Source organism: Mercenaria mercenaria, chromosome 13 (genome assembly GCF_021730395.1).
Source record: "Mercenaria mercenaria strain notata chromosome 13, MADL_Memer_1, whole genome shotgun sequence".
NCBI classification, from domain to species: domain Eukaryota; kingdom Metazoa; phylum Mollusca; class Bivalvia; order Venerida; family Veneridae; genus Mercenaria; species Mercenaria mercenaria.
The window spans coordinates 19,410,753-19,429,871 of record NC_069373.1 but is presented as its reverse complement, the minus strand read 5'-3'; the positions used below and the strand labels follow the sequence as shown (position 1 = coordinate 19,429,871).

General features: G+C 36.1%; 1 protein-coding gene and 1 long non-coding RNA gene across 2 annotated transcripts; one reads left to right on the top strand and one right to left on the bottom strand.

The window, feature by feature from the left end:
• Positions 1 to 130: 130 nt before the first annotated feature.
• On the top strand, positions 131 to 2,350 carry LOC123528536 (uncharacterized). The gene is made up of 3 exons (XR_008366613.1): positions 131 to 256; positions 818 to 967; positions 1,353 to 2,350. It is a non-coding gene; the product is annotated as an uncharacterized LOC123528536 (long non-coding RNA).
• Positions 2,351 to 6,427: 4,077 nt separating this feature from the next.
• On the bottom strand, positions 6,428 to 13,587 carry LOC123530485 (uncharacterized). Its single transcript, XM_045311260.2, has 4 exons — positions 12,456 to 13,587; positions 10,545 to 10,685; positions 8,351 to 8,442; positions 6,428 to 6,619 (listed from the first exon to the last, which is right to left on the bottom strand). Exons 1-4 carry the CDS (start codon positions 13,585 to 13,587, stop codon positions 6,428 to 6,430), a joined length of 1,557 nt encoding a protein of 518 aa, XP_045167195.2.
• Positions 13,588 to 19,119: the final 5,532 nt, after the last annotated feature.

Genomic DNA, 19,119 nt, shown 5'->3' with positions numbered 1-19,119 from the left:
TGCAAATTTCAAACTAAAGTTGTATTTTCATCAAACATTATATAAAATGGTTCAACCCCTCAACATGCTAAAATAAAACTGACATGAAATACAATAGTTTTACAATCATATTGTATTTAAATGCAGGATTATAAATTGGAAAGATGAAATGCTAAAGAATCAGAGGCATTTTCACTACTTTGAAAGAGTAATGGCAGTAGTATTTATAGTGGACATTTGTAACCATGACCAGTTTACCTACGATGACCCGCCAAAGGTTGGTAATATAAGATTACATAAGATAGCAAATAATTAATATATAATATACTAAATATGTGGTTTTATATTCTCATCAGGCCGCCACTGTTGTGTTTCAGACAATGATAATGCAAACTGTAATATCAAATAATTAATTACGAAAAAAATATGTTTCATTGCTCCGCCAGCAAAATATATCAGCGGGTTTTTCAAAGGGCGCGCATAAGATCTGATGTTCACGAGTGAAATGTATGTTGATCTTACACGGAAACCATTTTTTTTTTCAATTTCATGTTTTATTCAATTATTAACCAAGTTTTACCTTTTTGCAGTTCCGTCCCATTTCACCCAGCAGAAATTATCAAATACATTTTCGCCGTGAAATTATCAAATATACATTGACAGTGAAATTATCAGATACATTTCACTTTTAAATTACAATAATACACTGAAAATTCTATAATGAAACACCGTTTATGTGTTCTCACTTTAGATATATAGAACATAAACAAACGTGTAACAAGGTATCAACTTTTCTAATGGCAAGATTTGTTATTTGACGTCGGTCCTGTTGTTACAGAATATCCTTGAAAGTATGGAACTGTTTAAAACTGTTTGCAACAACAAGTATTTCAAAGACAGAGTTGTAATCCTCTATTTGAGCGGAACAGACATATTTGAAGAAAACCCAAAGCCTACCTCATTAAATATTTGATTCCTGAATATTCTGGTAAGATATGATTTACACTTTGCTTTATACATATCTATAATAAACATTTGCTTTGATGAGTAGGTCAAACCAGTAAGTTCCATTTTTCTGTAAGTTTTGAAAAAAAAATACAAGATTATTTTCTTGGTAATTACTTGCCTTCAAATTTTACAGAAAAGCTATTGATTTAATACATAGCAAACATGATATCCATCGCGCAACCCAGAGCCCAGAGGCGGTTAGTAGGAACACCGATTAGGTCTCGATTACATCTAGTTACAAAAGGCAAGTACTGGTATTTTGGAGAGAGCCAACTCTTCAAAACACACTTAAAAGTTATTCAAATAAGTTTACATGGGCGAGAATAAAGAATAGCAGTTCACTTACCATATAATTCGTTTTTTAGATCAAGATACATTGGAAGACGCAGCTTTTTATGTTCAATGTAAATTTGCATTTTTGAAGAACAACAAATTTAGTACAGAACTTGTATGGACTACACCTACCAAAAATGACATGATTGTGACTGAAGCTGTTTAATACGTAATAATGAAAAAAATTTATAAGAATGTTCCTCATGATTGGTTTGACAACATGCTTTAAAATGAGCAGCGTTCCATTGTCGATACAAGTGAAGCCATTGAACAGAGCAACATCCCTTTTAACCTTTACCCTGCTGAATTTCTAAAATGGAATTGTTCGTCAATCAATTTGGGCAGTACCATTTATTATTCAAAGTGGTGTTCACTGAAATTTACTGATTGATTAGCAAACAGTGCAGACTATGTTGTACAGGCTGAGGCTGATCTTGGTCTGCACTTGCCGCAAAGGCAAACTCTCTTGCCGCTAGCAAGCTAAAGATTAAGATGCGACACATGATAACTTTATCCTTTTGTATTTCCATATCTCATTTAGTAATTGGTCGTTGGAGTTCTGATTCGAAAGAATTATATCACGAGGGCACAGTTAGTATTTCGGTAACACGTTATCAAGGATTATTGTGTACATCCTTACGTCATCTACCAAATATTTGCCTATTTTCTGTTGGTTTCTTTACCAGCGCGCCGCTATGCCGTTTGACGTTATGACGTAATAATTGTGACGTCAGAAAAAAGAATTGTTGCACAATAACACACAATTTTCGGCCTTCTTTCTTTAATAGGAAAAACAAATCGGCTCGTGTTAGATTTACTCTTAGCAGATATTCTTTGTGTTGATTCAGTAAGCACTCACATACACACTCCTTATTCTGATGTGCTACTATTATACTGACAGAAAGATTATGTCTTTAATTCACTTTCAGTTACATTTGATAGACATTGCAGTTTCTTTTCTCCAGATATTCTCAGAACATGTTTAGATCTACTGCGATTTATCAAACTTCCTTTTGGTAAATGATACATAAACATATATTATGAACAAGTACTATTCTAACATAATACGATACCAAATAATGATATCGTCTTTTGCAATTCTGTAAAGAATGGTCATCTGCTTATGTAGTATGTGGTATATTATGACTTGATACTTTTACAAAATGTAAATTTGAACCGCCTCGGTAGCCTAGAGGTAGAGCGCCCGCTAAGAGTGTGGGAGGTCGTGGGTTCGTTCCCTAGCCGCGTCATACTAAACACGTGCAAAATGGTACTAATAGCTTCCTCGCCTGGCACTCAGCTTTACGAGGATAGTACTAGGACTGGTCAGCCCAGTATCAGTATAATGTGACAAGGTGGAGTATCATGTCACGTCTATACAGCCTGATATTCCAGTGAGGCAGCACTATACGTAAAGTTGAGTATTGCACCTACTGATACAAATAAAAACCGTCGTTTATATGTATTGATATACTGTTGATAACTTCTAATTGATTATGAACAATAGAAAAAAAACATTCTAATCGACTGGTAATGACTTGAAATGATTTACGTCAAAATAAGTAAAAACTTATCTATATATTCAGCATACTGTGTCACATACACTTTCTAAACTAAATTTTCAGACGCAATTTACTGATACCATATACCTTTCTAAACAAAACTTGCATTACACAGTTTACTAAACTAAACATACATACGGCGTTTGATTCCACATACAGTTTCTAAAGTAAACTTTCATATACCATTGACTGATACCAGATACACTTTCTAAACTAAACTTACATACACCGTTTACTGATTCCAAATATACTTACTAACACCGTTTACTGATTCCACATACACTTTCTAATCTAAACTTACCGACGCCGTTTACTGATACCACATACACTTTCTAAACTAAATTGATGTACGGCGTTTACTGATTCCACACACACTTTATAAACTAAACTTACCGGCGCCGTTTACTGATTCCACATACACTTCCTAAACTAAACTTACCGAAGCCGTTTACTGATACCACATACACTTTCTAAACTAAACTGACGCACGGCATTTACTGATTCCACATACACTTTATAAACTAAACTTACCGACACCGTTTACTTATACCACATACACTTTCTAAACTAAACCGACATACGGCGTTTACTGATTCCACATACACTCTCTAAACTAAACGTACAGACACCGTTTACTGATATCACATACACTTTCTAAACTAAACTGACATACGGCGTTTACTGATTCCACATATACTTTCTAAATTAAACTTACTAACAGCCGTTAACTGATTCCACATACACTTTCTAAACTAAACTGACGCATTACGGCGTTTACAGATTCCACATACACTTTCTAAACTAAATTTACCGACACCGTTTACTGATACCACATACACTTTCTAAACTAAACTGACATACGGCGTATACTGATTTCACATACACTTTCTAAACTAAACTTACTTACACCGTTAACTGATTCTACTTACACTTTCTAAACTAAACTGACATACGGAGTTTACTGATTCCACATATTCTTTCTAAATTAAACTTACTAACATCGTTAACTGATTCCACATACACTTTCTAAACTAAACTGACATTCACTGTTTACTTATACCACATACACTTTCTACACTTAACTTACTAACACCGTTTGCTGACCAATTTGTGCCGATTCGCCGTAAACCCCAACTCACTCACTCCAAACTTACTAACACCGTGTACTTATTGCATATACACTTTCATAACTAAACTTACTTACACTGTCAACTGATACCACATACACTTTCTAACTAAAACTCACTTACATCGTTTACCGATACCACATGCATTTTCTAAACTAAACTGGCTTACACCTTTTACTGATTCCACGTACACTATCTAAACTGAAATTATTAACACTTTTTACTAACTTCAGATACACTTTCTAAAACCGTTTACTGATTCCCCATGCACTTTTTAAATTGTACTTACCTACACCGTTTACTGATTCCACATACACTTTCTAAACTAAACTGACATACGGCGTTTACTGATTCCACATATACTTTCTAAATTAAACTTACTAACAGCCGTTAACTGATTCCACATACACTTTCTAAACTAAACTGACGTATTACGGCGTTTACAGATTCCACATACACTTTCTAAACTAAATTTACCGACACCGTTTACTGATTCCACATGCACTTTCTAAACTAAACTGACATACGGCGTTTACTGATTCCACATATACTTTCTAAATTAAACTTACTAACAGCCGTTAACTGATTCCACATACACTTTCTAAACTAAACTGACGTATTACGGCGTTTACAGATTCCACATACACTTTCTAAACTAAATTTACCGACACCGTTTACTGATACCACATACACTTTCTAAACTAAACTGACATACGGCGTTTACTGATTCCACATATACTTTCTAAATTAAACTTACTAACAGCCGTTAACTGATTCCACATACACTTTCTAAACTAAACTGACGCATTACGGCGTTTACAGATTCCACATACACTTTCTAAACTAAATTTACCGACACCGTTTACTGATACCACATACACTTTCTAAACTAAACTGACATAAGGCGTATACTGATTTCACATACACTTTCTTAACTAAACTTGCTTACACCGTTTACTGATTCCACATATACTTTCTAAATTAAACTTACTAACAGCCGTTAACTGATTACACACACTTTCTAAACTAAACTGACGTATTACGGCGTTTTACAGATTCCACATACACTTTCTAAACTAAATTACCGACACCGTTTTACTGATTCACATACACTTTCTAAACTAAAACTGACATACGGCGTTTACTGATTCCACATATACTTTCTAAATTAAACTTACTAACAGCCGTTAACTGATTCCACATACACTTTCTAAACTAAACTGACGCATTACGGCGTTTACAGATTCCACATACACTTTCTAAACTAAATTTACCGACACCGTTTACTGATACCACATACACTTTCTAAACTAAACTGACATAAGGCGTATACTGATTTCACATACACTTTCTAAACTAAACTTACTTACACCGTTAACTGATTCCACATACACTTTCTAAACTAAACTGACATACGGAGTTTACTGATTCCACATATTCTTTCTAAACTAAACTTACTAACATCGTTAATTGATTCCACATACACTTTCTAAACTAAACTGACATTCACTGTTTGTTTATACCACATACACTTTCTACACTAAACTTACTAACACCGTTTACTGACCATTTTGTGCCGATTCACCGTAAACCCCAACTCACTCACTCCAAACTTACTAACACCGTGTACTTATTGCATATACACTTTCATAACTAAACTTACTTACACTGTCAACTGATACCACATACACTTTCTAACTAAAACTCACTTACATCGTTTACCGATACCACATGCATTTTCTAAACTAAACTGGCTTACACCTTTTACTGTTTCCACGTCCACTATCTAAACTGAAATTATTAACACTTTTTACTAACTTCAGATACACTTTCTAAAACCGTTTACTGATTCCCCATGCACTTTTTAAATTGTACTTACCTACACCGTTTACTGATTCCACATGCACTTTCTAAAATAAACTGACAAACACTGTTTACTGATACCACATACTTTTTCTAAACTAAACTTACTTACACCGTTTACTGATACTACATTCACTTTCTCTTGCAAACACCGTTTTATGATTTCACACACACATACACTTTCTACACTTAACTTTCATACACCACTTACTGATATCACTTGCACTTTCTAAACAAAATTTAAGCAAAATAACTGCTAGACAGCAACCATACAATATTGCATCTGCACTTCCCTTTAGCAAAGTGTACCGAAAACATTTCATACCTTGTGTTTAATTCAACCCTTGTTTGAACTCATTGTTATCTAGGTACAGCATATTGTGATGAAATTATAATTAAAGAAATATCATGTTATTTTAACCTTTCAAATAAAGATGCGTTCTACTGTCCTAATTAAACCCGTGTTTTTAAGCATCTAGTGTCACTGTATTAGTTGGAAAGCAGGCCACTAAGTTAGGCAAATAATTGTCATAGTTCTCCACTAGACATTTTACACTAGCCATCAATTTCCTTTTTCATGTCCATATCAGGTAAGTTTATCCCCTGGCTGGTGCCCTGCCCAGTTGGTATACTAACACTGGAGTCAGTTTCAGTTTGTCCTGGAAGTTGCCATGTAGAGGTACCATCAGCTCTGTAGTATTTGCGGGATGAATCAGTCAACCAGTAAGTATTCATTTCACCCTTTCCCTACAATGAAAATATATAATAGATTAATACCTTTTGTTAAAACATAATAAAATTATTTTCACTACGATGAAGTAGCAAACTAAAGCAGAAAAAAATCATCACTTTTATTTTTCTCAAATATGTTTCTTGTTGAATCAAAATATAATATTAACTAGGTCGAGAAGCTGTATATAGAGTCCTTTGCTTTTCTTAGGTAACACGTTTAGTAATATCATTGGTTGCAGGGGAAGTAACTTATGCTAAAATGGACCAACATTTAAACCAAGATACAGACCAAATACAGATGACGACCTCGTACGTTTGACGACTTAATGTCATCACACGTTGTGTTCATCAAAATGTACAATGGACAGGAAAACACATTATAAGATATATAATAGTAACAATATAGACAGAGCGCAGTAACAATATAACAGTAATGTAATACATATTTCACGAAGCTTACTCGTGACAAAGTGTTTTTTTTATATAATTCAATTGGGGCCTCCGTGGCCAAGTAGTTAAGGTCGCTGGCTTCGAATCACTTGTCCCTCACCAAAGTGGGTTCAGGCCTTGCTCGGGGCGTTAAATTCTTTATGTCTGTAAGCCCTCCAGCTTGCTTGCTAACGACCGGGCGGTGGTTCAACCCAGACGCCCGACCGTGATGAAATAATGCAAGGAGGTTCGTTCACCTGGGGTTTTCTTCCACCACAAAGAGCTGGAAAGTCGCCTTTTGGCCTATAATTGTGTCGGTGTAACGTTAAACCCAACAAAAAAGAACAATTCAATTAAAGTATTAAAAGCCTGTTAGTTCTACGATATGTTAGACATAGACTTTAATCAGTTATGTCAAAGGGTTGGTATTGTGATAAGTTTTAACACGTTGAAAAGGAGTTGAAGAAATCAGTTGCTATCTACAAAAGACTAGGATTGCCTTTTTCTGTCAAACAGGTTCAATTAGAATTGTCATATCGTTGAAATACCTGCTTTTTGGAAAAATAACAATTATTGCCTTTTTAGATAATGACTATCATTGCTATTTTGAAACATAAACGTGCATTACTGTTTTTGGACAATCTGACTAAAGTACATATCCTATTACGCTACGCATAGGATCTGAGAACGACATATTCATTGCCTCGTTCTGACGACCCTTTCGCTAGCCAATCAGAGCCTAACTTACAACATCTTGCAAATCTACCTGTAGCCTTGACTTTTGATATTTACAATTTTTATGTCATAATTATCCAGATAGCCGGTTAGCTCAGTCGGTAGGCCACTTGCTTTGTAAGCGAGGGGTCCTGGGTTCGAGCCCTGGAATAACTGCAAATTTTTCTTACTCTTTGACATTCGAACATGTCGTCTGATTGGATAAAATAAAAATAGCAATACTGGAAATCCAAAATATACAGAAGACGAATGTGAATGGGTCGTTCTCAGATCTTCGTTTAGAAGATCAAGTACTTTAGTCAGATTGTGTTTTTGGAACAATGGCTTTCATCGCTTTTGAAACTGTGATGCTTACAAAGTTGTGAACTGGACCCATATTCCTCGATTTATTCAGACATACACTCAAGAATACACAAGTGTGCGCTTGCTATATGAATGGTAACATATCTTGAATTCAAAAATATATTATTTTGCGTAAGGTTTCACCAGAGATGGTTAATAACAAATCGAGTATTCTGCTTCTATGGCAGAATCCAAGTTTAAAATACAAGATACTGACAGGGAAAGGGCCAGAAAACTTACTTTGATGACAATGCTTCCCCGTGTTGTGATCTTGAAAGAATCAGTTTTCTTCAAGTTCCGGTATGTTGTCTCACTGATGTGAATTCTGTTAGCTAAAATGCATAAACTGTACATGAGATGATGCTGTACAAAGAATATTACCCCTAGGTATTACTGGTAAGTATAAGCGATATTCACGACGCAACTAACGACACGACGCGACACACGACAAAACACACGACAATGTAACGCGATACACGATACGACAGTCGATATTGTGACACGACGCACGACAATGCGACGCGACATATGATAACTGCACAAAGGAAAGATGCGTTGTAGCACTGCCTTTCGTTGTGCCTAAAGAACATAATGTCGCGGCAATAATCGACTGTCGCGTCGCATGTCGAGTCGCATTGTCGTATGTCGTATTAGTATCTTTCCGAATGTTGTACGTCGTTTTGAAATGTCGACGTATGGCATTCAGTACGACACATAACACAAAATGCGACTACACGACACGCGAAGCGACACAAGGCAGTATTTCCCGCAAATGTCGCGGAATTGTCGTGTGTCGTATCGTGTGTCGAGTCGCATTGTCGTATGTTGTACATCGAGTTGAAATGCCGACGTATGGCATTCAATACGACACATGACACAAAATGCGACGCGACACATGACATGCAAATTGACACACGACATTTTATGTGTCTTGTTACATTTTTCAGGTACCGGTATCTAAAATGCGATACACGACATGCGAAACGACACAAGGCAGTATTTCCCGCAAATGTCGCGGAATTGTCGTGTGTCTACCTATGCCCTAGTTAATAAATGATACGGTAAGATAATAAACTCGGCGTCTGTGGTGTAATGTGGCGTATGTACATTTCACCGCAGACCAGCTTGTTGAACAATATAATAAAAAAAATTGCACTATGAAACTTTTAAATATTATTACTGTATATTCCTTAGTAAACGTTCCTAGTGTGACCTCATTATATTCTAGATATAGTATTGACTGTGTCGCAAAAGTGACATATCTCAACATTAACTATGATTAACAATAAAAAAGATAGTATCTAAACATTATCTGCAACTCCAGTAATATAATTGTTACCTACGTTAACTATAATAGTATGTCATTCTAAATGCAGTACTGACTGTGTCGCAAAAAAGACAGTATCTCCACTCTAGTAATATAATTGTTACTTACGCTGACTATAGGACCTCATTTTAGATGCAGTACTATGTCGCAAAAAAGACAGTACCTCAACGTGATCTACAACTCCAGTAAAATAATTGTTACTTACGTTGACTATAGGACCTCACTCTAGATGCAGTACTATGTCGCAAAAAGGACAGTATCTCAACGTGATCTACAACTCCAGTAATATAATTGTTACTTACGTTGACTATAGGACCTCATTCTAGATGCAGTATTGACTGTGTCTCCGAACAGACAGTACCTCAACATTATATTGCCTACGATGCCAGCTGACACAGGACCTTGAAAAAACGTTGAACGGGTTTTCCTTGTAATATTATTATTTCAACGATTCTTTCAGATTTTAAATCCCCTTTGATCTGTATATCATGCTGTACTAAAACGGCACTATGATCAAACATTATTTGTCTTTGGGAGTTCTGGACCTTCGTTGCCATATAAGATACTCATTTATTTATTCTTAATTTAGTAAATACACCAAGTGAAGATTAGGCAAAATTTGATTAAAACACTCGTATTTTCTACAAATTTTGTTAACGTCCCAATCTATTTACAATAATACTTACAATACAATAATACTTAGTAGAGTGTCCCTTCATGAATCAAAGTCAATAACTGCAGTGGAAAAACATTGTCTATTTCCCTGCGTAAGTAGTGATGGGTGATTTGATAGATCGCAACCAGTTTTAGTATAATTGTTAAAAAGTATATCTGTTTTAGACATTTTAATCAGATGCCTTGAAGTCAGTCCAATTCCGATCACATGACGAAGGCATTATTAAATAGAATGCAACCTGTTTCCAATATGTAAACTGAAGTAATCCTCTATATTTTGTTAATGTTTAAGAACAAGTTCTTTGTAAAGAATATGTGTACTTTGAAACCCTTAGAATTGATAGCCTTTTTTCTCGTAAAAAATCTGTTCAGATTAAAAGATAAATCAGAATAGTTTCCTTATATTTCAGAATAATGTTGTGATAAGTATACCTGTGCTGATCCCTAACAACAGATGTACGGGAGATCTGATTCCTTTTGACATAAACGTGTGTCCAGTCGCCATGGAAACAATATCCAAAGCCAGATACGCGATTTCGGAGGCATGTCTGTCACCGTTACGAACTGGTACACCTGGCAGAAAAAAAAAACGAGCGTTTGAGATTTCTAAATCGACAAAGTTCTTACATATACAAGGATATAACAGGCAAATTAAGAACTGAGAAAGAGAAAATAATTGTCTGTATCTAGTTATGCTTGTAAAGCTAATGTAGCGGTAAGATCTTGCGGCAGAATGAATTTTCACACATGTGCTTTCCTTTTAAAGTAAAAATATGTTTCAAACGGGAGTCCTGACTGAAATGTTCGCTAATTTTCAGCAAAAAGAAATCCTGGTTGAAAATATGATATTAAACGTAGTCCTTTTGGAAAGAAACCCTGGTCTATACACTGTACTGAAGACAGGCAAAACATTGAGATAGTAATAGATTTTATGATATGTCAGAATGACAATGTGATCTAATGAGGATATAACATGAGTGTCTTTTCATATTGAATTTATAAAACAAGTTGAATAAAATAATAAGAGTTAAATAAATTTATCAATTTTATTAAACGAGTTTAATAGCGAGCTCGAAGAGCTGGCCCGAGGTTTAATAGCGAGTCGAAGAGCTGGCCCGACGTAATGGGTTTTAAAACATTCGCCGGAAATTAACATGGCGCACCTGGCGGCGGGGAAGTCTTTTCTCCGCAGTGAAGAGAGACTGTCATTCGATTGTTCAAAATTATTTATCGCTTAAATATCCTACAAGAGAGGTTTCCAGTTTGTTGCGAAAATGGTTACATTCTTTTTAAAGATACATTTTTGAAAGAAATTTATGTTGGCATAAAACTGCCACAACTTAGCTATTAGTTTACATGAATACTTCCGCGAAAATAATGACGGTTTTCATGAAAATTAAAACTGTTCATGAAAACTGATCATTTCCAAGAATGCAAGATAAATATCTAAACATGAACATGTGCTAGAACGTGCTTTAAAAACTTCCACAACATATCAGTTTAAGTGTTTCATGATACCAGCTAGCTTTTCGTGAAAAGTGAAAATTTTTTATGAAAATTTTATGTATTTTCAAGAAAATTGTCATGAAAACTTTTGCTAAGTATTGACGAGCGACAAAGCGAGAAGGCGAAGTGGGCAGAAATCAGCCACCATACATATTTGACCAAAAATTTCTTAAAAATCATCATCTACAAATATGTCTCAAGACAACAAGATTAAATAAATGCAGATCAACTATACTTTTGTAACTTTTTTAAAAATGGAATAAGGGATGAGACTGAATGAAATTTTATGATTCATTATTCCACATGATTCCATTATGTTGAAATTCCAATATACTATTGACCAGATGGTGTTTAAAAGTCACGACAAATTTAAAAACTGTTACTATTAGTAACATTAAAGATATTTGAATAATATCAAATGATGTTTTAGAGTATTAAACACACTGACACCAGACCAGAAAGAAAACGCCCTTACAGTATACATGTTACAAACTACCCCTAGATATGAGCCGTGCCATGGGAAAACCAACATAGTGGGTGTGCGACCAGCATGGATCCAGACCAGCCTGCACATCCGCGCAGTCTGGTCAGGCTCCATGCTGTTCGCTTTTAAAGCCTATTGAAATTGGAGAAACTGTTAGTGAACAGCATGGGTCCTGACCAGACTGCGCGGATGCGCAGGCTGGTCTGGATCCATGCTGGTCGCACACCCACTATGTTGGTTTTCCCATGGCACGGCTCATATTCTTTGAGAACCAGGGTAGGGTAAAACATGAAACAATGCATTTTGTACTTAGTCTGGTTCCAGTGGTTCTGCACTACAAAATAAATCTGTACCTGACACAACCATGTATGTATCATTGATTGTCTCCACTTTGTATACATCATATCTTTCTATCTTCTCGTCAATATAAGTGTACAGATTGTTGAGTAAATCTGCAAGCTCTAGGGCGGAATATTCAATACTCAGCTGTGTGAAGTCCACGACGCTTGTAAACATTATTGTTGCGGATTTGAAGAATTCAGAGTCAATTTTTCTTTTTCGTTTTAGTCTTTCAGCTACAGGTTTTGGAAGTATCTGGTATAAAAGTGAATCTGTCTTGCTTTTCTCTTTGTTCAGATCGTCTGAGGCCTTCATGAGAACTCTTGAGTAGTTTTGCATGGTACTTGTCAACGATTCCGTGAAATACATGATCAATGGACAGCTACAAATAACCACTGATGCAATGATGCTAAAAATAACCGTATTTTGAACGTACTCTTTAGCTGTGATATTAATACGATCGATTATTCTTGACGAAATGAGCTTTTGAAGTCTAAACAAAAAGTCTACTCTTAACGTAATATTGTCAAAGTATGCCTCGGCTTTTTCCTTTGACGTATACAGTCCGCTAAAATTGCTGCTCTTTATTTCGTTTCTAAGAGTCCTGATAGCGATTGTGGTATCGCTCTGATCTGACGCTGTATCGAAAAGTGGATCGACAAGATCAGAATAGAACGTTGAACTTCTGTAGTTGTAGTTGAACCTAAATATCCTTTTGAAGTAGTTATCATATAAATCTATGTTTGGAAAATTGCCACGTGTGAAAAACATAGTCCCATAGGCTCGTTCCGCTCCTGTGTCTAACATGCAGCGAGTTACTTTCTGGAAAACAACCAATGATTTCCATGTGTTTCCAAAACCGCTGTCACGAATCCGTTCTATCATCCACTGCATTATGAACTCGACGATTTCGCTGTAGAAAGTAATCTCGCCATAAACATCAGAGGATTCTCGATCAAGCTTATTTCGCTGGGTATTGATATGGTTCATAAGTTTCTTCTTGGTTTGAAAATACTTCTTCGGATGACTTGCAAATTCTGCTGGCCAGTCCCACATATCGGCAAAGGCTTTGTCTGTCCTGCCGTACTCTTTAAGGAGGAACGATTTAGTTCCTGGTCCTATTTTGCTGATATACAGGATGCTCATGTCTCTTTCCTTCTGGATTGTGTGAATCAGTTGGCCTAGATTTATAGCCCGCATCATCAGAGTCTGTGCCTGAATTAGATAGAAAAACAACAGTCAGAAAGAAGGCATTGATTTCATTTAGTTCAAATGACACTTTGTCAACTAAATATTCTGGAATGGAGTTAAACTTGCAGTTCCATTAAACGGAAATATGTTGGTACTTTTCTCATATGGTCTTAGAAGATTTGCTGTAAATGTCATGAAAATGTTGGTCGATATTGTTGAGGTTTTTATTTTTTTTGGGGGGAGGGGGTTGAAAACGCGTAGAACGGTAAACATATATTTAACTGATCTTTTTTATGATATTATTGTTCAAACTACAAAATACAATAACCATTTTTATGTACAATAAAATAAATCATCTTGCACTAAAACAGTTTAGAAAAAATTATATCAATTGTTCAACATGACTAGCTTTTATTTGCAATTTGGAAATAAGTAAGAAATCACCGCGACAGTTTTGCCTCTGAACAACAATGTCAGCCAAGGAATACAGAGTAATGATCCAATCCCCGGCTTTTGCCTGATACTTGGACAATAGTAATTAGTAATCACATTGACCATTTCACCACATTGTATCACATTGTCAGCCATGGAATACAGAGTAAAGAGTCATCTCCTTTGTACTGGCTGATGCTGACATAGCTCAAATTACTCACTTGAACCATTTCAACACTTTGTAATACATTGTCAGCTTTGGAATACAGAGTATAGCGCCATCTCCCTTGTACTGGCTGATGCTGAAAATATCACAAAGCACTCGCTTGGACCATTTTACCATTTTGTAACGCATTGTCAGTCGTGGAATACAGAGTAAACAGCAATCTCCAAATTAATGGTTGATTCTCGGTAAATAGTAAAAAATATTCAATTGGACAGTTTCACCTCTCTGAATCACATTGTCAGCGGAGGAACACAGCCCAAGAGTATTGGCTGACGCTTGGAAAATAGTAAAGAATACTCACTTCAGAAGTATTCCTCTCTGAATCACATTGTCAGCAAAGGAACACAGTCCACGAGTATTGGCTGACGCTTGGAAAATAGTAAAGAATACTCACTTCAGAAGTATTCCTCTCTGAACCACATTGTCAGCAAAGGAACAGAGTCCAAGAATATTGGCTGACGCTTGGAAAATAGTAAAGAATACTCACTTCAGAAGTATTCCTCTCTGAATCACATGTTCAGCAAAGGAACACAGTCCAAGAGTATTGGCTGACGCTTGGAAAATAGTAAAGAATACTCACTTCAGAAGTATTCCTCTCTGAATCACATGTTCAGCAAAGGAACACAGTCCAAGAGTATTGGCTGACGCTTGGAAAATAGTAAAGAATACCCACTTCAGAAGTATTCCTCTCTTAATCACATTGTCAGCAAAGGAACACAGCCCAAGGGTATTGGCTGACGCTTGGAAAATAGTAAAGAATACTCACTTCAGAAGTATTCCTCTCTGAATCACATGTTCAGCAAAGGCACAAAGTCCAAGAGTATTGGCTGGCGCTTGGAAAATAGTAAAGAATACTCACTTCAGAAGTATTCCTCTCTGAATCACATGTTCAGCAAAGGAACACAGTCCAAGAGTATTGGCTGGCGCTTGGAAAATAGTAAAGAATACTCACTTCAGAAGTATTCCTCTCTGAATCACATGTTCAGCAAAGGAACACATTCCAAGAGTATTGGCTGGCGCTTGGAAAATAGTAAAGAATACTCACTTCAGAAGTATTCCTCTCTGAATCACATGTTCAGCAAAGGAACACAGTCCAAGAGTATTGGCTGGCGCTTGGAAAATAGTAAAGAATACTCACTTCAGAAGTATTCCTCTCTGAATCACATTGTCAGCAAAGGAACACAGTCCAAGAGTATTGGCTGACGCTTGGAAAATAGTAAAGAATACTCACTTCAGAAGTATTCCTCTCTGAATCACATGTTCAGCAAAGGAACACAGTCCACGAGTATTGGCTGACGCTTGGAAAATAGTAAAGAATACTCACTTCAAAAGTATTCCTCTCTGAATCACATTGTCAGCAAAGGAACACAGTCCAAATGCATTGGTTGACGCTTGGAAAACGATTATGAATACTCACTTCGACAGTTTCCCCTCTCTGAATCACAGTGTCAGCCAGGGAATACAGAGTAAACACCCATCCGCCGAGTATCGGAATAAGCATTACCATGAGAAGCTTCCCAAGATGTATCCATTTGCCACTGGCAGAATGATAATCTGCTTTAAAAAGGCGACCTGAAATCAACTAGCAATGTGTCAACGTGTCTAATGGACGGTATATAGTCCTTCCGATATATCACGTGATATGTAATCTTCGAAATATACTGCCAAGGGTGACATATTTTCGGAACGACTGAATATACAAGGGAAAAAATTACACATTCATTTTAAGGTATCACATTGACATATGTCACTGAAGCTGATTGAAATATTGTATTAATGGAGAAACTTGTACATGTACATCAATGTTTTACATTAAAGTTTATTTAAGAACATTGACATTAACAACTTTAGGCTGGTTATGTCACTAGAAATAATGTCAGAACCATAAACTAATTCCAACATAAGGTTTTATTGATGATTTACAATCTTTAGTTATATATGCAAAAAGTCCACAAAAGAAATACAAGCCAGCAGTTTCCTTTACAATTTAATAATAAACAAATTATGGTAAATTTATCAAAAATAAAATCGATTTAACGAAATATTAGTATCATTTATTTATTCACATGCATGCATCACATAATAAAGCAGTGGCAAGTACCCCACCCACATGCAGTGAATATATGTTTGTTTTACGAATCCTCTATGAATGTTTCTTTTCCTTGTTCCTGACTTTGAGACACACATGTTCGGTGTTCAACACCTTTTAACTCCAATGCCGACAAATTTGTTTTAGAAGTTTGTATGTATAAATTTGTTTAGAAATTCTATTTTCTGAATTTTGACACCTATGTTCTGAATTTTGATATGCCGAAGGGTAAAATACTAAACGTAGCCTATCAGTACTTGTTAGAAATCTCGAAGTATCTATATTTCTGATATTCAAGGCAAACATTTATGCTGTAGTATACCAATAGAAGAACAGTATGTACAGCATTTGGTCCACAGTACGGCCACAATATGTATTAGACGTTACTTCAGAATTCCAGATGCATTATCTCAAAAATGTGCTATGATATTTTTTAGGTCTTTTTTGTTGAGTTTCATTTCCTAACATACTACTTATTCCACACCAGAAAGGTTATGTTGGAATTAACTCAACCCCAAAAATTTAAATGACCAGCCTACTTGAGAAACTGAAATTTACTGGTTAAGTCGAGCATTCATCATTGAATTCTAACCCTGACCGTACAACTGCTGCCTGAAAATAGTGTCGTTGGAACTAGTAGTTAACTATTTAAGATTCACACATTCAAGCCAATATCATTTTTTTTTCTTCCTCTTTTTTCGTGGATTTCGTGGCTTGTTCAGTCCACAAAATTTAATCCCAACATACAAAAAAAAAACCGATTCATTTCATCTTGAAAAGTTGAATCCCGCGATTTGCATACCCATAAAAAGCTACTTTGGTAAGAAAGTAAAGGCATTAAATTTCATATTCATCAAATATATTGACTTCACAATTTATAGAAGGTAAAAAGAAGAAGTGATCCAGTGATTTCTAGGTAAGTCCATGAAATATATAGGATAGCTATGTACTTTGTTAGTCACGCAATATAAACTCTGTAAAACAGAGGGAATTGAGCTGCACTTAATAACATATAGTCATAAAATTTTAACTGAATCATTTTTCATTCATGAGTTTGATGTATTAATGGCAAATTGTTATCTGTTTTAAACAATTTTGATATTATAAACGCATTTTTGTGTTAAAGCATTTTGATATTATAATGGCATTGTTACCTATTCTAAACATTTTGATATTGTAATGGCATTGTTACCTGTTTTAAACATTTTGACATTGTTATTGTACTTTCACCAGTTTTAAACATTTTGATATTGTTATGGCACTTTTACCTGTTTTTCACATTTTGTTATATTAATGGCATTGTATACAGTCTGTTTCACACATTTTGATATCGTTATGGCATTGTTACTTGATTCAAACATTTTGGTATCGTAATGGCATTGTTACCTGTTTTAAACAATTCGATATTATATTGGCATTGCAGTCTGTTTCAACCATTTCGACATATTAATAACATTGTTGTCTTTTTGGTACAGTGGTGCACACCATGAGGCTTGTACATTTAATACCAGATCACATTAAAAACAAAGCTTTCTTAACTACGAAGTGCGTTTTAAAAAAAAATAGCAGTAAATGGGCCCTTCTGTATGAAAGAAAATGTGACTGAAACCACGCTATGAGATGAGAAAAAGCTAGACTGTATTTACCATCAGAATTTTGTTTGAAAATACTTACCACACCAAATTGCCGTGGTCGCAGCGGATTCATAATACTGCAAGCTGATATGGGAAAAAGAACTTCCCCTCTTCATCTCAAACCTAATACGACAGACAAGATCTATTTCATTACATATTACAATCAATGTTAGAAACAACAGTAATATGAGGTCCATTTGTTGTTTTGACTACTTTTACTTCCTGTGTTTTATCATCATCAGCAGCAGCATCATCATCATCAACAACAACAACCACAATAACAACATCGTCAGTTATCATCAGTTTGTTTCTATGTGTCAAGTCTATTAAAATGATAATGCTACATGATGGTGATGATATTAATACTACTACTAATAATAATAATAATTGTTATTATTATAATAATAGTATCATAATCATTATCATTATCTTATGCCTCGTTCACATTTGGCCTACGATGCGTCTGCGGAGCCCGTAGACTGCCCGTATTCTCCTTTCCGTGCGGCTTCCGTGCGGAGGCAGGAGGCAGCAGTGCGATTTTCGTACGGATTCACGGGCTCCGCAGCCTATACGATCTTGTTTAGCGAAAGGTTATACAAATTTGAAAAACTCGTAAGCCCGTAGCCCATAGACATGCCGCAGGTGGTACTGCACAATCCCGCAAGGGCATCGTTAGTAGGCCGCGCTCTAATCGTGCAGCCAACGCACGATTTTCCGATGGCATGGTGCCCCCCAAAAAATCGTACGGAGATTGTGGACTCGTAGGACCTTCTCACGGCTCTCGCACAGCTGCCACAAGGTTGCCGCTCACTGCCCGTGCAGTACCCGTGAAATTGCACGGATATTGAGTAATCATCGCGCGGCAATCCTACAGAGGCCGCACCATTGCCGTGCGGGGGCAAAACATTTTCAAGATGGTTATATATATTGGCCATCTCCAGCATGTTTTCATTATTCGTCTCTTCAGAGAAATGATAGTACCAGAAATATGAATTTGTACACAGCACTCCTCTTTATACTAGGATGCTCATCAACGTCAGGGCGGCTGCACCGTCACCGTATCTTCTGCGCGCAGCCTCTGCACGGAAACCACACGGGCGTCGTAA

Excerpts from the sequence above, each read along its gene's own strand:
- LOC123530485 (XM_045311260.2), bottom strand. The coding sequence starts at position 13,587 with ATGAGCATCCTGTATATCAGCAAAATAGGACCAGGAACTAAATCGTTC. Across the intron at positions 10,686-12,455 it reads TACATACATGGTTGTGTCAG|GTGTACCAGTTCGTAACGGT; the intron begins GTACAGATTTAT and ends TTTTTCTGCCAG. Across the intron at positions 6,620-8,350 it reads GGGGAAGCATTGTCATCAAA|GGAAAGGGTGAAATGAATAC; the intron begins GTAAGTTTTCTG and ends TTTTCATTGTAG.